We start from the raw sequence: 24968 nt of genomic DNA on the forward strand, positions 1-24968 counted from the left end.
TGCTCCAAAAGCCAAGCATCCCTTTCAAATGTTGTAAATGTCTAGAGTCCCAAAACAAGGCCTGGAAAGAAGCTGGCCCCACACAAAACCGGCCTGTTCATACACAGAGCAAAGTACAGATTTGGCAGGTCTATTGGTTTGTTTCTTACCACAGGAGGAGCTTAGTGTCCCATGTGACTTTGCCACTGTCTTCTCTCAAGAAGGAGTTCGGTGCAGGGGAGGATAAGTTCAGTGGGGCAGTGATGCTCAGTTTTTGAGAACAAGGAAGTGCAGGAACAATACAAAACTCTATCTAACTCGATTCCTCTGGGAAAGAGTGCTACCCAATACTGAATGGAAAAGATCTTTACTAGGGAAAAGAGAAGCCCAAATAAATGGAAAGGAAAGGAAAGGGGAAAGGAAAGGAAATAGGAAAGGAAAGGAAAGAGGAAAGGAAAGGAAAGGAAGAAAAATGAATGTCTTTTGACCTAACCCAACTTCTAAAAACATCACTGCCCAAAGTTAACAATAACCATAGACAGAAGAATATGAAGGATAAAGGAGCATCAGAAGTCCTAAAGTATCTGGGAATAAGCTATTACCCAAGTCAATTTTTCATCTAATGGAAAAATTTGTCACTCTCTTTAGGTGACAAGGCACTTTTAAATTGTTTAGTTGTAAAATAAAACCTTTCTAAAATATACTATATATTTATCTAACTACTACTTTTTTTTTGAGACAGGGTCTTGTTCTGTCACCTAGGCTGGAGTACAGTGGTGTGATCATGGCTCACTGCAGCCTTAACCTCCTGGGCTTAAGTTATCCTTCCACCTCAGCCTCCCGAGTGGCTAGGACCCCAGGTGCACACCAGCACACCCGGTTAATTTTTTAATTTTTTGTAGAGACAGGGTCTTGTTATGTTGCCCAGGCTGGTCTTGAACTCCTAGGCTCAAGGAATCCTCCCGCCTCAGCCTCCCAAAGTGCTGAGATTAAGGTGTGAGCCACCCGCCCTAACTTCTTAAAAAGAAGAAAAAAAATTTAAAAATCAAGCTTTTATTGATACTTAGAGGAATGATTATATTAATATACTAAACTATAAACAATAGGTTCCTTACAAAAAAGATCCCAAACTACTATGTTTTAAAGTTCTTAAATCCACATTGTAGTTTTCCAGTCCACTCCTTAACGTCAAGTAGTCAGCCAGCACATTTTGCTACTATTCTTTTTTTGTTTTTTGTTTTTTAAAGATGGGGTCTTGTTCTGTCACCCAGGCTGGAGTGCAGTGGCACAATCATAGCTCACTGCAGCCTCCAACTCCTGGGCTTCAGCAATCTTCCCACCTTAGCCTCCTAAGTAGTTGGGACTACAGGTGCACACCACCATATCCAGCATTTTTTTTTTTAAGAGATGAGGTCTCACTATGTTATCCAGGCTGATCTCAAAATCCTGACCTCAAGCAATCCTCCCACCTCAGCCTCCAGAGTAGCTGAGATTACAGGCGTAAGCCACCATGCGCAGCTCTTGCTACTATTCTAACAACCCTGAAACCCAGCTCAAATTTGCTGTTTCAGACCTGCTGTGTGGTACACTCACTGGACTAATTTTAAAAAGACGAGTGAATAGGTTGTAATAATCTAAGAAACCCTCCTTTAGTAAAATGTATAATCTTTGGTGTATCACTTCAGACATTTATTCTAATTGATCGAAAGTCTTTCTCCCTGATGCTAAGACACATTTTAGATAACTGAAGTTGCCAACCATGGGACCTCCAAATACACAAGGTATGTGTCACTATATGACTTCATATTTAATGGTAGTAGCTCTTCTATATCCTAGTCTTAACCTACAAAATAGAAACAATACATATTCCAAGAGTTTAAGGGGACTGAAACACAAGGTTTTATACACATACATTTTTACATTAATGCTAGCCACAGTCTTCAATGAAAAAAGCTCTTGATTTTCCTTTTTGATTTGGTTACCAGAGGGTTGGCTACTACGCTGTTACATTTTAGAAGCTGAAAAAGGTTTTCTTCCAGACACTGGAATTTAAAAATTCACTGATAACCACATGAAGTCTTCACCTCTAGAGGAAATAAATAAGCCAATTTTTCTATCTGTAAGCAGTTAAACTGCATTTCAGACAATCAGGGGTAGGACAGGACGAGCTGGCCAACTTACTGGACCATCCAAATCCCTAGTAACTTTAAGCTGACATTGTGTTAACAAAGTTAGGTTACTTTCCGCCAGAATGCGGCAATATTTCTTGAGGATATACTTCACGCCAAAGGTAAGCAAAACAACCCATAGGCCAAATCTGGCCCACCACCTGTTTTTGCAAATAAAGTTTTATGGAAAAAAGCCCTACTCATTCATTTATATATTGTTCGTGGCTGTTTTGTCTGTGCAACAGCAGAGCAGAGTAGTTGTGACAGAAACCATAAATTACCCACAAAGCCAGAAATATTTTACTGTGTGTCCCTTTACAAAAAAATTTGCTAACCTCTGCTTTATACTATTCTCCATTCCATATGGAGTAAATACCCTGAAAATTTAAATGTGACTTCCATCAAATCTAAATAAGATCAAAAAAGGGAGGAGGAAAAAAGGCAATTTCCCCAAAAAGATGAGATGTCCATCACAGGACATTATTATTTAAATATTTACTGAACATCAACTATGTGTACATTGCTACTTTCATAACTATCTCACCATTCATAAAGAAAACACAAAGAACAAAAACATGTTTTCACTCCACAATACCAGATAGTTTCAGAACGCATTTTCTATCCAGTAAGCTCAATTTCAGCCCTAATCTCATTCCCTAACTGGAAATGCAACAAAGGGTGGCTTTTGTCCCATTATTTCGTCAAATGTATGTTCTGGCTTTGGTCTCAGCCTAGTAACCAACACCCCTACCTTGATGTCATTTCTGGCATGCCTCAATTTGTCATGATCAACGATCGTGTAGGTGACACCATATAAATTATTTTTTCAAAAATAGTAAAGTATTACAGATATAACTGGAGTGAAATATATGCTTTCTCTGTTAAAATATTATTGACATGTAAATAAATGTTTATAATCACACAAGCAAAATGTTGTATAAAGGATGAATATAAAAGCTATTAATTTTATGCTCAAAGCTGACAGTTAATATGAATAGTAAGAGAGTGTTTAGAATAACTTTAAGAACTATATCCCTTTTGAGTCAACAAATGTAAATTTAAAATTTTAATTAGATTTAAAATAGAATAATAAATATTAAGTATTTTCATAATTGTGATGTTTATAAAATTGGTATGCTTGAATTCAGAATATGAAACAAAATATTTAGTAATTAACTTCAATTAATTTAGGTCATGAGCCTTTCAAGAAAGGATTATTTGGGACTTGCTCATATCTTGTGAAGAGGAACTAAAGCAGAATGTTAACTTTGCCATCTCAATACTTCTTCAGAGGAGGAAAAACTCCAAAAATCACACACAACATCATAAAATTATCCTTGATCCACACAAATTTCAGATTGATTACTGTACTCCCAAAATTCATTCTATGATGATGTCAGCTTTGAATAAAATGTGAATTTAATTTTTATCACTTGCCATTCAGCCAAACTGGGTATTCAACACACCTCAATGTTAAACTAATTTCACTCAGAAAAAGACGAGCTTGTTTTTGTAACAAATTTCTGCTCTCCTCAATTAGTAACAGAAGCAAAGTTAAAAAAAAAAAAGTACACAGCTTATTACCTACTTAAAGAAGCCCACGTGCATAGGGCCAACTCTGCAGCGGAACAAGAGTTTAACGAGATCCGGAGCAGCAGCAGGGATTTCTGAACAGGTGCTTTTGAAGCTTCCTTTAAGTTCTCACCTACACTAATTCTGAGCAATGTGCAAATCTAGTGGTTACCAAAGGCCCAAGATATTCTCCCAACGATTTCAAAAGTTAATGTTACCTCAGACTACTCAGATAAACAAAGGAAACTATACCTAAGAACAAACATCTTTAGAAAGTAGTTTTACTTATCCTTCGCTCCCATATCCCCAATTGTTACAAATTCAAAAGTAGTCAATGCATCATCCTTTATCACTTTTGAGTACCAAGGATTAGATACATGCATGTGTATGTGTGTCTTCGGCCTGATGTCCAGCTAAAGTCTAGAAAGATATAAAACAGTGGTACTCTGTTTACATAACAAATTTTAATTATGTAATTATATAAAGATAGCTTTTTGTAAAATATAAGGATTGTGAAATCTGAAATTTAAACATCTGTGAAGATAATCACATTTTCTTTAAGATTGGAATCAACGCATAAAGCTGAGTCATATGATCTGTAAAAACTTTAGTACATATGGTAGTTGAGTTAGACATGTTGTTATTTAAAACATGCAAGTTAAATCACATGAATAAAGTCCTTCAGATGAACCAAAAAGCAGAAAAAAGATTTCTTTCTTTTTTGTTAACACCTTTGGTATATGAAAAAAATCTTTTCAGTTCTTTTCTCTAGAAAGGAAGTCAGGAATACTTTAAGTTCTTAAAAGCAGTATCTATGACTTTGTCGAGTAGTGATAAAAGGCAAACGACATGACTCTTGGACAAAATTGTCTTAAAGATTATTAAAAACTATACTAAACACCAGAGATGGACTTGTTTACTAATCTTAGCCATTACTTAACAACAATGTGGGAGAAGCCAACAATACAACGTACCTGGTGAACCTGAATTTCCACTTTAAGAGCCTCCTGTAGAGTCTGCAACTCCATCCTCTACCTTCTCCACTTTCTCTGCTAATTCTATAGTTTCTTCAGCCTCTGTTTAAAGTAACAAACTCCTCTTCTCACTGCAGCTGTAAAGATCATAAAATGTTTTGGATCATTACATTTGGAATAAATATAATATTTATGTTAAATAAATTATGTTAGTAAAAGAATATCTGATTCTCTAACGCAGGGCAAGAAATTTCCCAAAGAGATTTTTTTTCCCTCAAAACAATTCTTCAAGTATTCCTCTAAAGAACACTTCAAATAACTGAGAAATGAAAAACCAAAAAAAGGGTTTAATCTGGTCATGGAAACATCTAAGCACCCACTACATGTTCAGCACTGTGTTAATCACTACATACTGAGGATACAGAGCTGAGTAAGACCACTTCTGCCTTCAATGAGACTATAACCATCCAGGACACACTGTCCTCAGAAAGAGACATATAACAACAGAATCATACTTTTTTTTTTTTTTTGAGACGGAGTCTCACTCTGTCGCCCAGGCTGGAGTGCAGTGGTGCAATCTCAGCTCACTGCAAGCTCTGCCTCCCAGGTTCACGCCATTCTCCTGCCACAGCCTCCAGAGTAGCTGGGACTACAGGCGCCTGCCACTACGCCCGGCTCATTTTTTTATATTTTTAATAGAGACGGGGTTTCACCGTGTTAGCCAGGATGGTCTTGATCTCCTGACCTCGTGATCCGCCCATCTCAGCCTCCCAAAGTGCTGGGATTACAGGCGTGAGCCACTGCGCTGAGCCAAAATCATACATTTTTAAACTTCACACAGAGTGGACTGGAGAGTTCAGGGTTTCTCGGAGGTTAACGAATGCCAGGGTAGTTTTATTTGGATGGGTTCTTACTCTATATAAAAAACAGAGAAACTCAAAATGGGGAAATTCTGGTATAACTTAAACATTTACATTTAACAAATTAATACTCAAAACAGACAAATACAATGCAATATAACTGTACTATCCACAAAGTTATGATGTGGACATTTTAAAATGTATCTATCGTGTGTAATATGAGGTGGTCTAGTAATGGAACACATGTCCAGCTTTACAATGAAAATCATCTTCTTTCAAGCTTGCCAGTCATCTCTTTGACTATACATATAACGGCATGTGGAGATAATGTCAAAAGTCTAAATCTGTTAATATGACACCCAGCTTGACCTTCCTATCTCCCTCAATCATTACTGCTCTAATTTAAATTATTTCGATGGCTAATTTATCCTTTATTGTTGTTTTCTTTTCTTGAAGGTGGCCTTAGACATGATTTTAGGTACTCTGTCAAAGCAAAAGTCTGTTTTTGCCTGAATAAATTTAAATTTTACTTCAAATTTCTTTTCTTCTTTGCACCTATAAAGCTTGTAGCTAGAGCAGCTTTTTAGCATTCATATAAATTGGGGAATGGAACAATCAGAAAGTTAGAGAAACCACTACTCCTTAAACCAATACAATAAGATTCATGATCTTCATATTTCTAAATATTATTTACCTATGGGTACAGTCTATATTCAACCTAAGTTTTCTAAGAGTCCTTTGAAAACTGGTTTAACAGAGTTATAATGGAATCATTAACTAGGGAATATATTCTTGTGAATGAGTTTTCAATATATTTGCTTATTCTCATTAGGCATAAAACATCAGCAGAAATCTCTCTCTCAGGGCTTATATACTAGATTATATAACATCAAAATACTCAAACCTAAAAAAGAATAAATTCCAAAAGTGCAAAATTCCTTTAAATTCACATTTGCAAAGGATAGGAAAAGTTTACTGTATAATGATAATGTTAAACAAAACATTTTAAAAGGCAGTATATTTAAGGGAGTTATTAACAATTTAGAAAGGGAGACATACTATGGTGAACAAATCTGGGTAGTTTTAGCTACTATCTTTTTTTTTTTTTTTTTTTTTTTTTTTTTTGAGAAAGAGTCTCGCCCTGTCGCCCAGGCTGGAGTGCAGTGGCAAGATCTCAGCTCACTGCAAGCTCCGCCTCCCAGGTTCATGCCATTCTCCTGCCTCAGCCTCCTGAGTAGCTGGGACTACAGGCGCCTGCCACTACACCCGGCTAATTTTTTTGTATTTTTAGTAGAGACGGGGTTTCACCGTGTTAGCCAGGATGGTCTTGATCTCCTGACCTCGTGATCCGCCCGTCTTGGCCTCCCAAAGTGCTGGGATTACAGGCATGAGCCACCGCACCCAGCCAGCTACTATCTTTTAAAATATTTGGAATGATAACCAATCAATCAATAAATATCAGAATAATTAAGTCACTAAGACCAAGATTTTTGTTATCATGTAAGCTTACTCTACCTGCAATACTAAAGTTAAAACTACACAGCCACTTTAATTTTAAATAACAAAATAATCTCCCTACTCAAATTCCTGATTATGTATTACAGTTCTTCTTGAAAACAACACTTGGTTTTAATTTTTACAAGGCTCTACCAGAAAATGTGTCCAAAATGATTCCTTATAATTTTTGTCAAGAATCACTTTGAAGTTGAAGGTGTATTTTTCAAATATTCGTACTTCATTCTACTGACAGTAACATAAAACCATAGTTCAACTCAATTCACATAAACTCTGGAAATGAACGGCAGGTTAAAACACAAAGAACTTAACATTATACATAAGAAAGGGCTAATACAGTTTATATATTTAGGGCCCTCAAAAATTGATAACAAAAATCTATGAAAAAACAATTTACAGAAGAAATAAGAATGACCAACAAACATGAAAAACTTCCATCTTTTAAGACACAAAAATATAACTAAGATTATATGCTTTGTCTATCAAACTGAAGACCTATAAAATAATAATACTCTGAGCTGTCTAGAATTTGTGTCAGGTGCCACTTCGCAATTTGCTGATGGTTATCTCTAGGTAGTAGCACTGTCAGTTATTTACTTTCTTCTTTTTGGGGTATTGATATTTTCAAAATTTTCCATAAAAAATATGCACATCTTTTTAAACAAGAAGACATTAACCAAGGATTTGTAGATAAAGCATCAGAAAACATTATACTATCAAACAAAATGCTCAGGAAAAGAAAAAGTTAAAACCAGGGTTTAACTTGAAGACTGTAAATGTCAAAGAGTGCCTCGCACAATAATAAGCCTGCAACTCAAGTTAATGAGGAGCCGATGGCTTTTACTTTCTCCAACAGATTGTTGTCTGCTTCTCAGAGATACACAAAGGCATGAAGTTTTATTCAGCAAGGACTCTAAATGCCAATTATTTTATTTCAAAATAAAACTGAAAGGGTTAAAAAAGTTAGGACTAGTTGTAGAAAAACATATGAAGGATTAGAAGATTCATTTGAAATTCTTTTTCTTTTCTTCAGAAAGATCTCTTTCTGGATAGTAATTTTAAGAGACTGGTCTGTGCAGAAAGAAACAAATTATAGACATGTATTTATAGTTTACAAAAACAAGGCAGGTACATGTTGAATCTTGTTTTTTTAATTTTATTTTTTCTTGTAGAGAAGGGGTCTCATATGTTGCCCAGGCTGGTCACGAATATATGCTGAATATTTTGAAAAATTTTTTTTCCTGAGACAGGGTCTCACTGTGTCACCCAGGCTAAAGTGCAGTGGTGCGATCACGGCTCACTGCAGCCTCAACTTGCTGGGCTCAAGTGATTCTCCTGCCTCAGCCTCTTGAGTAGCTGTGACTACAGGTGTGCCCCACCATACCTGGCTAATTTTTGTATTTTTTTGTAGTGACAGGGTTTCGCCATGTTGCCTAGGCTGGTCTTGAGCTCCTAGGCTAAAGTGACCCATCCACCTTCAGCCTCCCAAAGTGTGGGATTACAGGTGTGAGCCACTGCACCCAGCTGAAAAAATATTTTGAGGTCTTGGACATCTCATGCAGTCATCATCTGAATACCACTGGGAGGCAGTTTATAGCACCAAAAGAATTATTGGCTACATTTGTAAAAGATGATTTAACATATTTTGACCAATTCTAACAAGTTATAAATAACAAATCAGTTGCTGCAAAGTGAATACCATCAGACTCACAAGACAGTAACACACTGCATTCCACCATAATGAGTGACTCTCACCATCCAACAGCTCTACAAGTCACTATCAGCAAGGCCACTTGCCTAGCCCAAAATATTAGCATTTGCAATCTTCCAAACTGTACACGTCAAACCATTCTGATATCTAATGGCCTCTAACTTTCCAATAACAACAACAACAACAACAACAAAACATAAAAACCAAACACACAAACCAAACACACAAAAACAATAATAAAATCCCACTAAAAAGGTCAGCCATGGTATCTGGAAAGCACATTCACCATCCCAAAAAACAAAAAATGCTAATTCTACTTACTCACTGTGTGACTACTCTCATCCCCAGGGTTCATTTGTTTGTTTGCTTGTAAATCAGGAAAATGGAAACAATATCACCTACTTCATAAGACTGTTGTGGTTTAAATAAGGCAAAATTATATGAAAAGCCCTTTGCAAACTGTAAAGTTTTATGATAGTTTTAATACACTTAATTCTTTTCTCTATACAGACTTTTTAATAGAACTTCTCTACATAGTATATATCTAGAAGACTGTAGGCTTTTCTGTTCTCAAATTCTCTATGGAGGTTCTTCTAACTATTTCTCTGGGTATACTTCTGCTTGACGATATGTGACCTGCAGGTCTTTCATTACGATTCTAATAACTCATAGGAAAGCTATAACTCCAATTTTACTGCTAAGAAATATTTTGCTGTTACTGAGTTGACAGAAACCTTTTTCCAATCAAAACTTGACTCATCAACCAACATTTCTTTAACTAACGATAAGTCCATGACACAGTGTGCCCCCAAACTGTCCCTAAAAAGGACAACTCCATGTTCTCTATAACATGCATTTATTTGGTGTGAAACTCCTCTGCTTTTTATCTATATTCTCAGACACAATGTTTAAAGTAGGTTTAATTCATTTTTTTAAATAGGAAAAAGTAGGTCTCGACAGTCATCTACGTATCTTTACTTCTTGTACCATGCTTAATATTTGAATATCAGGTTTCAATTTGTACAAAATACTTCCTACTATGTATCTAATATGTAGGTAGATAAAATAATATCTTTATTAGCAGTAGTGCTAAAATTACCATGAATGCTAAAAATAATAAAATTCTTTTAATACTATTTATTAAAAACTTTAACATTTATTAACATGAATCAATACAAATGACAACATTAAAAAACATAATGTAATGTCTATTTTCTTATCATTTAGCAAATTTTCAACACATCTTGATTTATTTTCATCACAGTGTTTCTTTTATGACACTCCACAGGTGAACAGAAAATACTACTGCACAAAGAGCTTGGCAACCCTGATTTTAGAGGCGAACCCTCTGAATCTGGTAAGGTTGCTATGTTAAAATTCTGGTGTGACAGCTGTTGACCTCCTTAGCTAGTTGGATGTTTCTATACTATTAAATTATATTTAATAATGTTGTTTCCTATTAAATAAAAAAATGCATACATATCATTACATTTATGATATCTAAATGTCTGAATGTATGTGAGTATAAAATATCTTTCTAATCTCTATTTGTTTTGGAGGGGGTGGGGGGCAGGTCCTCATTTTTTAAAAAAGGAATCTCTACGCAGGTCATACCTCCACTGCAACGTGCAGGTTATTATGGTGCCTTGGGCCAGGCCAGGGTTCCCCATAGCACCCTCCTTCACAAGTCTGTGTAGTGTCCTGGACCCCTCCCTACCATCATCAGTGCTCAGCCCAATATACAGTTTCTACCTCTGCTTCCTGGGGTCCAGGCTGTCTGAATACACACATTCTTCTATTTCCTAACTTTCTTTACAAAAATAAGGCATGTCTACTAAATTATCCCAACCACATCCAACAAAAGGAAAACTGAGTAAATTTTAAAATACACAGAAATTGAAAATGGAGGAGGTTGGGGAGTAAGGTATGAGAGCATAGTGACAATGAGGCCAAGGTTTTAGAACTAGTTGTCACATTTACCAGAATGTTATTAATATTTAATGACTATTTTTAAAAAAACGGTCCAGACAAGCCTGGCCAGAATCTTACAAATATATACCACACAAAGGATAATGCAAGTGGGTGTGGTAGTCTCAGCATAACCAATAAATACTTAATAGAAGTGGAAGTTATGGGAGATAGATTTCAGATCAATATAAGGAAAAGGAAGAACTAAGGATAAGAGTCGTACAAAAAAGGAATGGGTTACCTTATGAGGTAGTGGGCTCCCTGTCATTAGAAGTATTCAAGAATGCTGCATATCATATCCCCCTCTTGGAGATTCACAATGCACATTAGCATATTAAAGGTTCTGAGAAGTCCTGCAGTAAAGAAACCTGTTTAACTTTGTTTAATGCAGCATTTCCCAAATTACTTGACCACAGAAGCCTTTTCCCACCCCCACCCCACCTCAATAATACTTATTTTTTGTGGAAGTAGAATTCCTCAGAATACATTATAGAAAATGAGCTACATTTTTTTTAAATGTGGTATTCAATATGTACCTGAATAACAACCTGTCAGGGATCTAGAAGAAACTGCCACACAAGGTAAAATACTGGAGGAGAAGGCCCTTAACCCATTTATACCTAGTGTTCCATTATTGGAACACTAAGCTTGTGGGAGTTATTTATATCCTACTGCTCAAGTTCTTTGCCAAAGTCTGATTTTTCACAAAAAAAATTTGCAACCTCTGGTATAAATGGGTTAAGGTCGCTTCTCTAAGATTCTATCCCATGTCAAAGTAAAGAGCTATAGGATCTTGATTATTTATTTTAAAAGGTTTAATGAGAGAAAGGCAAGTAGAATAAAAAGGTAGTAAATGCAAGGATTAACTAGTTCAAGTGCCTCCATTAAACATGTTCAAATCCCAGTCCCCAAAAGGAAGAGAGACACCACAAGCACCATAAACTATCAAAAGGAAACCTGGGCCAAATATCTACTATATCTATTCCACCCACCAAGTTAATTACTATTTGAGAGAGGATTTAAAAATTTTTTTTAAAAGGAGTAGTCTTGCACTAGGCGACTACCCTATTCCAGCTATCTTATTTGAGTGTAATTTTTTTCATAATACACACTCTCCTAATAAAGTTAATATTTGTTTGATGGCTAGTCACTAGATTGCCCTGTGCATTCAAAGAAATGTTTAAGAATGATGAAGAGCCATTAAAAAAATCTCTCAAAGTAGATACTAGGAAAAAATGTTTGCCTGTATGCCCCACAATTACATTTCTCTCTCTCTTTCTCTTTTTCCTTTTGAAGAATTATATAAAACAACACATGCTAAAAATGTGCTATCAGACATGAAGCTAACTAATCCAATATTAATTTTAAGAATGTAAATAAACACGAGTCCCAAATTTCAAAGTCAAGTTTCCACAGTTAAATTAACCTAAGCCATTCTGCACATATACTAAGGCCATCAAATAGAACAGCATATTAAGTAACACAAAACACTATAGGAATCTTAATCTTTTTTTAAGAGATGAGGGTCTCGTTTTGTTGCCAGCTTCAAGCTGGACGACTTGAATTGGCTCAAGCCATCCTCCTGCCTCAGCTTCCTAAGTAACTGGAGCTATAGGCACACACCACTGGGCCTGGCTGGGAATCTGAACTTTTGAATTTCTTGACGTTTGAATTCTCAACCAGAACCATTGCATTAAGGACATTTTTGGAAAACGGGACTTTTACATTTTAACAGGTTATCGAATGGTGGAACATGCAGGCCTAGCTGTATTAGCAGAAACACAAATGCATTTGAAGTATAGCTACGTGAAATTAGACAATTCATTTCCACTTAGTGCAAATAGCAAAGCCCCATTTCTGAGAGAGAGCCTATTTGCAAAAAAAAAAAAAAAAAAAAAAAAAAAAAATCACAATATTTGAATAACTATCCAGCTAGCATCAGGATCAGGCATACGATGTCTACCTAGTCAAAGTACTTACCAATTTTGGGGAAACTGGCTCTCCTTCAGCTCTCTAGCCCCCTATAACAGAAGAACGGGAAAATGGAATTAGACAACACACACATATTTATGACATGTCGTTAAAAGCTGAAGACTCAAAGATTACTGATTTTAAGAAGAAAAAACAAAACACACAAAAGTTTCCGAAGTTTTAAAACCCAAAAGAAAAAAAGAAGCAATAGGTAATTTTTACAGCAAAGAAAAGAACTCAAGAGCAGTTAAATTGCTACTTTTCCATAGTTTTTCAAGACAAGCAAAAGTAAGTAGTTGATAATTTTCCTTTCCTAAGAGACACATAGAAATGAAATGCACCTCATTTAAATAACATACAACTACTCCTCCATCCCCAACAAGTGACCTCTACTGTCAGTTGTTTTACATTAACAAATTAAGGTAACATCACTAGTTCTTAGTTTGGTCCTCATAAAAGGCATTTTTTTCAATTAATCTTGAAATGTATTTGCCTTATATAAGGCTTTAAAATCACAGCATTTTATAATAATGTATAGTCAGAATTTTAATTAAACTTTTTTTCACATTCTTAGATGTGTCTCACCTTTTTTTTTTTTTTTTTTGAAACAATGTCTTACTCTGTTGTCCAGGCTCAAGTGCAGTGGCACAATCACAGCTCACTGCAGCCTCAACCTCCCAGGCTCAAGCAATCCTCCCACCTCAGCCTCCTGAATAGCTAGGACTTCAAGTGTGCCACCATGCCTGGCTATTACTTTATTTTTTTGTAGAGTCAGGCCTCACTGTGTTGCCCAAGCTGGTATCAAACCCCTGGGCTCAAGCAATCCTCCCTGCCTCAACCTCCCAAAGTGCTGGGATTACAGGTGTGAGCCACTGTGCCTGGCCACATCTTACCACTTTAGATTGTAAACCACATACACAAAAGCTATTTGTTTCTATGCCACATATCTAATCAGTGATGAAGCCAGAAAGAAAATTTAGGTTTTGGGATCCCAATCCAATATTAGGAAACAAAAATTAAAACTTTTCCCTTAATATTTTAGTATTAAATTATTTAAACTCCACTATGCTATGCTCTAAAACTACATGTCTTCCTTTTGCCTTAAATATGGTGTTTGTTGACTGATATTACTCCAATAGTGTCTCATTGCCTCAGGGAATATTTCAAAAGAGCTTCATGTCTCCCAGATTGTAAATCTTTGTTTAACCATGTACAGTTATACCAAACATACGATAAAATTATTTAAAAGGGCCCCAGTTCATGCAGTTAGCACTCATTTCCAAAGAAAGTCAATGTGCTATTCTATTCTGCCTTTTCTTTAGCAGCTGTCCTTTTTAAAGTTCTCAGGCCCATGCAAATAACAATTTTAATCACCAAGGTTAGGATGACTCTCAACCAAAAGAGAAATCATGCAACAATCTGTAGAACAATGCAGTTATTTAAAAGTGGATTCTTAACACTACTGATATCTACAGGACTCTGTGCCACTCAAAAGGTTGCCTCAAACAGTACCAGGCACATAGTAAATGCTCAATAAATGTTTGTTAAGTCAATGAATTGACTAAACAGACACTTAAGCTGTCTGTTGAGGGCTTATCTTCCCTATTAGGGCTTTCACGTTAGCTCTTTTAGGCTGGGGATAATTTCTTATGCATCGATTTCCAGCAGCATTATTTGTTAAATGAATGACTTTCTGGAACTGTTTTCATCCAAGTTGTTGATTAGGAAGTAAAATATTACCATTTTAAAATATAGTAAAAAGGAAAAGACTGATAAATTGGACAAAATTAAAATTAAGAACTTCTGTTCATCAAAAAAACACCATTAAGAAAGTGAAAAGGTAAACCACAGAATCGGAGGTGATAATTATATTACGTATAATCAACACAGGCTTATACCCACAATATATAAAATATGTTGAAATTCAAAGGGATGAGGATGGGACTGGGATTTTAACTTATACAGCATTTGAGAAAGTATTAATAAATGCTGCTGAAAAGTCATATTCAACAAAAGGCAGCACAATGTACATATATCTTATCTCCAAGGCATTTTTTCCAAAAATGAGGAGCAGGGCCAATCCTGAACTGATAAAGAATTTTGCCATGATATCCTGAAATCATGATGTCATGAAACTGCTCATAAGACTATTTGTAGGGACTGCAGAAATCGCATAGAAAATCAAAGCCGGAGAAGTTAAGTTATTTCCCCAAAGGTCACTCAGCTAGCTGATAGTGAAGCTGGAGAAGAGCTTATGGGCCCGAGATTCCTTGGCTGAGCTCATTTTCCACTAGACCTCACTTTCTCTTAACCCGCTGCAGGAGTTACTCTTCTAAAAAACAAACTACAATAAACACTAGCGAAATATTTTTGGAAAAGTCTGCACATAAAGTTTTAAAGAAAAATCACATAAGCCATCTTAAAACATGAAATCCTGGCCGTGCACAGTGGCTCATGCCTGCACTTTGGGAGGCCAAAGTGGGTGGATCACGAGGTCAGGAGATCGAGACCGTCCTGGCCAACATGGTGAATAATAATTATTTCGTAGAAGTCTCTACTAAAAATACAAAAAAAAATTAGCTGGGTATGGTGGTGTGCACCTGTAATCTCAGCTACTCGGGAGGCTGTGGCAGGAGAATCACTTGAACCCGGGAGGCAGAGATTGCAGTGAACTGAGATCGCGCCACTACACTCCAGCCTGGCGACAGAGTGAGTCTCCGTCCCAAAAAAAGACAAATCATGAAATCCTTTAAACCTAAGGGATCCCCATGAATGGGCTTCAGAGGGGTCTGTCAACTGCTTCCTACTATATGCTAAATTCTATACATATCAGCATAGGTACACCTTTCTTGGAAGAGGGTCCACGGCTTTAATTGGTTTCACAATGAGGTTCACATACCCAAAAAGAGGAAATTATTTTTAGACTAATGATTCTTAAACACTGTGCACGTCAGAAATCCCAAAGTGTTTCTTCTGAAGATTGAATATTAATTGACTACCATTTGGAAATTGACCAAAAAAAAGCAAATATTTTATTTCTTTAATTTAAGAAAACTGAGCAGCAAAAAGCAAGATCTATACACACGTTTGTGCTTTTTACACTATCCATATGTAAAACATATTTAAGTCTGAAATGCAAGTTTGATTTCTTCATGTTAAGCTGGTTAAAAGCCACTTAGTTTGTTTCTCACATACATTTCACACTTCTAACTAAGGTACTTCAAAATTTTAACCATATTTGCTTAAATTTTTAAAAGATAGATTTGTTCTTGAAAAATATATCCAAAACACCTAAGTTAGAGTAAATGAAATTATTTTTGCTTTTAGAGGTGTTATACTATCTTGCTAATATAATGTCACACAATTTTTTGCAAACGGAAGATTGTTCACCTCTCCAGAACTTCACAGGTAACTGCTCTAATTAGAGCTGGTAAAGAAACAAATCATCCAGATTTCTAATATGGTTATAATATTTTAAATATTATAAGTAAATCTAAAGCAATTAATAATTATTTAAATACCTTTTGTAAAATATCTGAAACCCTTGCGATATGAAGAATCTGTATTAAAACTTGCAGAGAAAAAGTTTAATACTAGATCATGTTTTAAATTAGGCTAAAATTTAATTCACCCTACTACAAATTTCAAATGATTAAGTTTATAGCCTGTGCTCAATCATAAATTTTGATAAGCGACTAGAATAGCACAGATAATTGTCATTCAAAGACACTTTAAAATGTCACCTCACCCAGAAGATTCAATCTCTTCTCTTCCCCTTACTATACCAAGCTGATAGAGGCCCCCAAACTGAGTTTTATACACCACTGGCTTTACTGCTTTTTATCTACCCTTCCTAACTTTCAACAGAAAGCAAGTAAGTTTGAAATAGATTTAAATGCAGATAAGTGGTTAGAAGAAAAAGCAGAATCCCGCTTGATAGGTTTAGTCCTTGGGGCCCCAACATCTTAATAACCATCCCTCTTGTACCCACCTCTCTTACCCTCTCCTGGACATTCCTCTAGCTCTTTTCCTTTTACTCTCATGGAGCACCAATTTTCCCCTCATCATTACTGGATCATTTTGTTCCTTCTATCTTAAAAAATAATAATTAAAAAAAAAACCCTCTTGACTCCATATCCTTCTCTAGTTATTGTCCCCGTCTAGGCTCACATTTATAGCAAAACTCCCTGAAAGAGGTAACCATACTCCCTCTAATTCCTCTCCTCCCATTCTCTATTGAACACAACCCATTAGGGCCTTTGCCTCCCTCCATTCTTGTGAAGATCACCAATGATTTAACAGTTGTTAAATCCAACAGAAAATAGTCTTCACTTCCTTGACCAGTATCTTTTGACCCACTGCTCATTTCTTCCTCCTCAAAATATTTTTTCTCTTGACTTCCAGGAGACCATCCTCTCTTGATTTTCTTTCCCAACTCTCTGGCTACTCTCCTTGGTTTCTTTTGCTGGTTCCTCCTTGCCTCCAACACCTTAAAATGTGGAACTGTCCCAGGACTCAGTTCTTGGAACTCTTCCCCTTAGGTGATCTCACACAGTCTCATGGCTATAGAAGGATCTACACACTGGCAATTCCCAATGTTTATCTCTAGCACATATCCTTCCCCTGAATTCCAAACTCATATACCCAACTGCCCACTCAACACTGGTCAAATAGGTATCTCAAGCTCAACACATCCAAAACTAAACTCCTGACTACCTCTCCCCTAACTTCCTCCTCAGAGTCATTCCCATCTCAGTAAATGGTAACTCCACCCCCTCAGAAGAAAAAATCCTAAAAGTCATCTTAAGACTCTTCTTTTACCACACTCCACATCTACTCCGACAGCCAACCATGTGCCTCTACCTTCAAAATATATCCACCATGACCCCTTGTCTCAACTCTCCTACCACCTCCCTGGTCCAAGTCACCTTCACCTTTCACCTAGATAATTGCAACAGCCTCCTAACTGGCCTCCCCAATTCTACCCTAGCCCCGCTAAGGTATATTCTCTCGCAAGCCAGAGTAAGCTTTTCAAAATCCAAGACAGATCTTGTTACTCCTCTGCTCAAAACCCTCCAGTGGCTTCCCATCATACTCCGAGAAAAGATGAAGTTCCTTTCAACGGCCCACAGGCACTGAGTGATTTGGGCCTCTGCCACTCGAAGCCGTCCCATCTCCCTATCGCTCAATCCGTTCCAGCAACACTGGCCTCTTTTCCGTACTTCAGACCCTCCAGGCAAGTTCCCTTCTTGGGGCTCTGGAACACTCTTTTCCTCCAAATATCTTCATGGCTCACTCCCTCAAATTATTGAGGAAATCTACAGCAGTTTCAGGAGCAAAAGAATACTAAAATAAAGACTAAAACTATAATCAGAATTGTTCCGCTCCCCAACTTTTACTTATGCTCTTCCTTATAACAAGAATAATACCTTTTTACCCTCTCTCTAACTATCCAAATCTCACCCACACACTAGGGTCCAGATAAAGACTCACTGATTAACAGAGATCTGCTCAAACCATCCTAATTCCCAATTCTTCCTTTGTTTAAACTCCTAAAGTGTTTATCCTCTTTCTCATTCATTTTCAAGTTTAACCACACACTGCCTCACATTTTAATCTGACCTATATGACATCTCCCTAACTAGAACACACACACACACATACACAAAAGAATAGAATAACTTGTACAAGTAGTTCTCAATCCTAGATCAGGATAACACATAAAACTTCAAAAAATACAGGTTCACAGGCCCTACCCTTAAAGATATTGAATATATTATGTCTTATTTAGAACCCATAGATCTGTATTTAAGTTCCCCCAAAAGATTCTAATAGGGAGCCAGGATTAGAAACCACTGCCTGCCTTACAGTACTCTTTTTCCTTCAGTACCTAGGAAAGTAGGCCTTCAAACAGCCTAAAACTAGAATGGACACCTCAGAGGGCAGATCCATACCTTCATTTCATGGAGGAACAGAGGTCCAAGAAGTCCAGATGACTAGCTAAAATCAACAAAGATTTAGACTGTACATAAATAAATGGAAGTAATAAAAATCCACAATTCACAGATGGGTGTAGTAAACACTGATTATCTATTACTTGACCAGTGGTTGTAGTGTCTAAGTTCTAAAACAGTGCATATTAACTTCTATATGCTTGAAAAATGTGAGCCACACTAGCTAATAGAAGACTTTGAGGCCAGAGGGTAATTACAGGAAGGCTTTTAAGTAAAATAAAAAACAAAACAATTTTTCTAAGTCTTCTTACAATATAAACAAAAACTGTTAGAACCATTTTTTATGGTTGAGAAGAAATAGCAGAAATAAATAGAAAGAAGAAATCTTGCTTCCTCACTCTATAAAGTACAAAAATTCTTATCACAAGCTTCCATAGCTCTCACAAAGCTGTTTTCTGAGTCTAATGATCATAACGAAAACTTCTTAATTATAGATCAGACTTAGTAAATCACTCCTTATCCCAAGACAACTCAAACTCTATCTTAATAATCAGTTAACCTCAGGACTAAAACTCTTGTCATTAACAACAAAAAAACAACTCAGGTATCTATAAGGCATTATAAAAGAGTTTGAGCTTATTTTGGTGTACAGGGATTTAAGGAAGTGCCTCCTATTAACACTAATGGGAGTTCTGGGTGTAAACCATAAGCACCAAGGAGGAGGATCAACGCCCAGCACTGCATCTGTGAGAACCCTTTCTATTGCACTAACTGTAACTACTGGGAGTTGTTCGCTCAGAAATGGAATAATAGACCCAAATTCCTATGTCTCTAAAGCACAAGATAATTCAAATAAAAGTCACTAAGAAAGGTCAATGCTAGATACCAGATTTTAAAAATAAACAAGAAAAAGTTAAACTAAAAGAACAATTAACACATTAAGAAAATTTTATAAAATAGCATCAACATACACAGAAGAAATTAGTGAATTGCTAGAGAAAAATATCTCACACAAAAATAAATTCAACAAGATTAAAACAACCAAATTTTAAAAAATTAAAGCACAGTAAACTCAACTATAGCCAGAAGCTTATCCAGAGAAACACATGCACACAAAACAAAACTCAACTCCTCCCTGATGGAGCCCTCAGTATACTACAGTCCTTGCTTTAAACACAGAAGAAAACTCCTGCTGCATTGATAGCCAAGAATAATCAGAGTACTTCCAGATAAATGGACAGTGATCACAAGCTGCCGAGGACGAGCAAAACTAACTAAATAAAAATTATAGCACCTTATTGTGTTCCATCCTGCCTCACTTCTCAATATAGCACTGCTGTACTCACTAGGCTGGAAAATGAGCAGGTGCCTTTCAGGCTATAGAAAAATTAGACACACACACACACACACACACACACACACACACCCCCTAAACACAAACACAAACACAAAGGGAATGATACTCTTTCACTTGAAGGGGCTTAAAAAATGCAAGACTTTGCTGCAGGCCTAGAAAACTCAGAGTAGGCCTTACCGAAGAAGTGAGAAAAAAGCCAAGGTTTATTCCAAATCCACATTTCAAGCACTAAAAGAATTAACATTTATTTCAGTTAAAAGGTTTTGGCAACAATCCATTTTTCAAAAAGGAAAGAGAAATTAAGATTTTCCCTGTTTCCAGCCTGAAAGAAAATTAGAATCTCTTCTCTCTGACTATACAGGTTTAGCTCCACAACACAAATAAAAAAGAACCCTGACTTTAGGCCTAAAAACTAAAAATGGTTCCATACAATTTACATTTTTAAAAAAATCTTTGTAGTCCAACATATTGATCCTTTCTCACCACTACTATCCTTAATGAACATTTATCTTTTTATCAGTACTTTGAAATGTCAATGAGAAGCGGAAACAGCTACAATACACTGGGAATTTTAACTTTTGAAACAAAAACCACAAAGAAACAGGAGTCTGAAACATGCCTCAATCACGCTGATAAGTAAGTAGTCCTAAAACTTGAAAGTGAAAGCAATACAGACCTCAAAAAGAAGTTGTTTGCTTGATATTAATGCTAGCCTTTAAGACCAAAAATATGTTATGTTACAGAAGACTGAAATCAGGGCTTCCATTAACCTTGTTTAAAAAAAAAAAAAATCCCATGAGCATGGATTTTTTTCCTAAGTCTCTTCATCAGAGCAGCATGGGGTCCCATTAGGCACCCTATTTTACTTCCACCTTATAAATAACGTTAGCTATTTGCTATTTCCATGGAAACCAAGTAGAGAGAAACCCACTTAAATGAATACTGGTTAAAAGAATAAGTTTTATTTTAGAAAGGTTTTGCTGCTATAGGCGAACTCTTCTGGGGAATACTACAAAGTCTTCTTAAGTATAATTTTTAAAAATATATCTTTGGTGTAGAGGGAACTTATTAAAGGTCCTGTTAAGTAAGTATACTCCTTGCAGTAAATGATAGATGCCAAATAACATCATAACATTAAAGACACATTTTCAATGCACAGGGGTTTACATGCACAACTTTCACTGACTATGCTTCCCCATGCATTGGGATGGAATAATTACACCTGTGGGTCTAATTTAAACTAATGCAACCAAATAAATTCAGAAATAAGGCTACCATTACCTTGTAGTGACTCCTAATGAACACGCCCCACAACTGCAGACATATGTACAACTTACAGTGCAAAGAAGAGCAAACAAGGGAGCACGTAACAAGTTTCTAACCACTGTTACCACGTCTAAAGATAGCAGGTAGTCAAAAGTCCCTCCTCGACAAACCATTTTATAAGTGAAACAAGCATTCCTTAACCAATACACACATTCGGGTTAAATAGAAATAGAATATGCACAAGAAGGAAGTGCGGAACAAGACTTGTGACCTGCAACTTTAAGCTGACTTATATATTGTCCTGCTTATGCTAAGAAATGGTGGTCCATACAACCGTCACAGATAGGAAAGTGTACATAAAATAAAATGCAACTCCTAAGAACACAAGCTCAAAACTAATAATCTCAGAACTTCTAAAAGCAGAAGGAGTAAGAAAAGCTAAAATCTGTCCAGCAGGCATCGTTCTTCATTAAGTTAGTGGTGGCTCAGACATCTTCAGTAAGTTAAAAGACAAATGAAAATATTATCCTAAAAGGGATTACCAGTATTAAACTAACAATGTATGAAAAGAACATTCTCATACACATTTTTCCTTTGAGTATACCAATGTATCTAACTGTAGTGCATGTTTTGAAAACACAAAGTTACTTTCCTGTTATGTTTTACACACTATAAATAAAGATTGGCAAAATGCTGGTAATTGTTAGTTAGGGAATAGGTACGTGGGGTTATATTATTCACTCTATTTTTATAAATGTTTTTAAATTTCCATAAGAAGAAGTTATTTAAAATCCTATAAAGGCTCTTGTCTCAAATGTTTTTCTCTATGTATAATTAAATAATAGATGAAATGCCTGGTATAGATCTTAGAAGCTACTGCACTGATTGACTGATTGAGACAGTGTCTCGCTTTGTTGCCCAGGCTGGGGTGCAGTGACATGGCACAATCACAGCCTCACAGCCTCGACCTACCAGGCTCAATCAATCCACCCAACTCAGCCTCCCTAATAGCTGGGACTACAGGCACATGCCACCACACTCGGCTAATTTTTGTATTTTTTGTAGAAACAGGGTTTCGCCATGTTGCCCGTGCTGGTCTCCCTCTTTTTTTTTTTTTTTTAAATACGGAGTCTCGCTCTGTCGCCAGGCTGGAAGCAGTGGCGCAATCTCGGCTCACTACAACCTCTGACTCCTGTGTTCAAGCGATTCTCCTGCCTCAGCCTCCTGAGTAGCGGGGATTACAGGCATGTGCCACCACGCCCAGCTAATTTTTGTATTTTTAGTAGAGACGGGGTTTCATCATGTTGGCCAGGATGGTCTCAAACTCCTGACCTTGTGATCCACCCGCCTCGGCCTCCCAAAGTGCTGGGATTACAGGCGCGAGCCACCACGCCCGTCCCTGTGCTGGTCTCAAACTCCTGAGCTCAAGTGATACACCAGCCTCGGCCTCCCACAGTGCTGGGATTACAGGCATGAGCCACTACACCTAACCAGGAGCTACTGATTTTAAATCCAGCAGAGACATTAACTCAACATGTAACCATAATTAATTTCCAAGTTTTATTTTTCTTACCAAACAATTATGTTAACAATTTAAAACCACTAGGAGAAACCTAAAAAGGAAAGGGTCTGCTACTTTGCAACTATCAACCAACGACATGTAAAAGATCAATATATAATAAGGCATCAGTGGTATTCTGTATTTACAAATCAAGGAAAGAAAGCCTAGTCTTCTCAATTAATAAATCAAAATATTTTAGCAATTCACAACACCAAAATTTCCATTTTTTAATTTTCCAATTAGGTCCATGAGACTAGAGAGCAGTCTAATAAATTAATGCTTATTTTAGTTAAGTAACATGCCTGCCTCTTCCTCAACTTTGCCTCTATCTCACCCCAACCAGAAAATACAGCAATTTCTGAGGTAAAAAGGTATTTTTCTATTCTCTCCCTTAGTCCAGATATAAAGTATTTTCAGTTACTGTGCAAGTGATTTTAAGCTATCCATTCTCCAAATTCCAGCTGAGGGCCCAAAGTAGGGGGTATCCCCACAAACTGTTAAAGCTTAAGGTTTTGATAATAGCTCAGTATCTCCCTGTTTAAAAACTAATAATTACAATGGTGTTTTGTTTTTAAGAGAAATAGAAATAAAACAGTGGTGGCTTGAAGGGAAGGATGAATAACAGGCAGGGGACGGAAAGAGACCATCAAGAGAGTAAGCAGAGAAGCAGGAGAGGAAAGGCAACAGAGGGAGTCTGGGCAATCACCGGCGGCATCTCTACACAGGAGCACCACCGGCTGGACAGGGTCCTGCAGAGCTGAAATGGGACTGCACCCCCGTCACATACAGCACCACTTTTTACAAATTAAGCAGGGACAAACTGATTTTCAAAATTGTATAATTCTTTAACTCAACCCCCAAACGCTTGTAGAATCTCTTTCTAACATATATTTATCAAAATGAAATATACTTCTAAAGTTTCCACAATTCCATTCAACCAACTGAAACAACTTTTACAGATTCTGCAAAGAGCTAAGGTAAAGAAAACTTAATACTATATATTTGCTATGCTAATTTTAAAACTATAATGCTTTACCTACTGGTCACTCTATTGCAAAGTAAGATTACAATTATTTAATTGAAAGATAACTATACAACCCATTATAAAATTGCTGAGTTTTAAAAATATTTGTCGAGCCAAAGTACAACACTTTATTTTTTAAAAAACTCATTGGAATTTCTCCTCAGAAACGAGACACAATGTTTTAGGAACAGGGACAAAATAAAATATACACCAATTCACCTATAGTAAACACACCTATTCACCTACTAGACCTTTATCAAATGGTACAGCTGGGTTAGTGAGAACAAAAAGTTAATAGGAGCCATTATGCTACTTTAACTTAAATTCTTGCTAAGGGTAACATATACCATATTCAGAATGTTATGGTAAGCTATTACAAATACATTTGTTGAATCACAGAAAAAAACGTATCAAGGATCAAAGACCGAAAACGTTCAGATCCTGATCAGTAGTGAATGAACAAAGTTAATTATATTTTACACTTAATGATCTTTCCCCTTACTCATTTACTGGTTTCACTTATAAGATAGAGAGATTCGTAAGACAGATACATATATACATTCTAATGGATAATATTAACTCAATTATTTACCCCAAAACCCCTCAAATCTGAGGAGATCATTGTACCTTTTCTCATAATCAACTTGTTCTCAGGCTCAGTTTCTAGGCTCAATATAGGTAGCTTATGACAATTAAATATAGAAAGAAAATAACAATTACCATAAGAAAACATCAGGCACCAAATGAGAGGAAATTTCACAAAGGCAAAATGCCCAAAATCAGAAAGCAAATAAACTGTGCCCATCATTATTAGAAAGCATTTGTATGCCACTTTTATATCTCTGGGGTTCTACAATTGCTTCCACTAGTTGTTACACCCAAGCATGAGTTCTCAAGGGTTAAATACACATAATTTGCCAGACCCAATGGACTGACCAGCTGATGAGTATTTAAGACTTGAGAGTTACAATGCCTAGTCTACTACTGACTTGATTCTAAGAGACCTACTATAAACTGCATCAATATCTTGGTGCTGGTCTCACCAGCTGTTGAGAAAAAAAAAGAAAAGCTTATATCGCTATGGGTTT

General features: G+C 36.4%; 1 protein-coding gene across 50 annotated transcripts in view; it reads right to left on the reverse strand.

Moving 5' to 3' along the window:
* The window catches only part of PHF21A (PHD finger protein 21A), a 191697-nt gene that overhangs the window by 149641 nt on the left and 17088 nt on the right, over nucleotides 1-24968 (reverse strand). For 33 of the 50 annotated variants that reach the window (XR_008620111.2, XM_063608417.1, XM_055093613.2 and 30 more), the window contains 3 exons: nucleotides 12728-12768; nucleotides 10989-11100; nucleotides 4694-4830 (listed from right to left, as the gene is read on the reverse strand). Coding sequence is in view for 49 of the 50 variants with exons in the window: in XM_063608417.1 (XP_063464487.1) it covers nucleotides 4694-4747 (54 nt within the window). In the remaining variant the exon portion in view is untranslated. The remainder of the gene's footprint in view (nucleotides 1-4693; nucleotides 4831-10988; nucleotides 11101-12727; nucleotides 12769-24968) is intronic. The other 17 variants (XM_057299307.2, XM_057299309.2, XM_055093604.2 and 14 more) reach the window with 1 other exon arrangement.

This window comes from Pan paniscus, chromosome 9 (genome assembly GCF_029289425.2).
Source record: "Pan paniscus chromosome 9, NHGRI_mPanPan1-v2.0_pri, whole genome shotgun sequence".
In the NCBI taxonomy this organism is placed as follows: domain Eukaryota; kingdom Metazoa; phylum Chordata; class Mammalia; order Primates; family Hominidae; genus Pan; species Pan paniscus.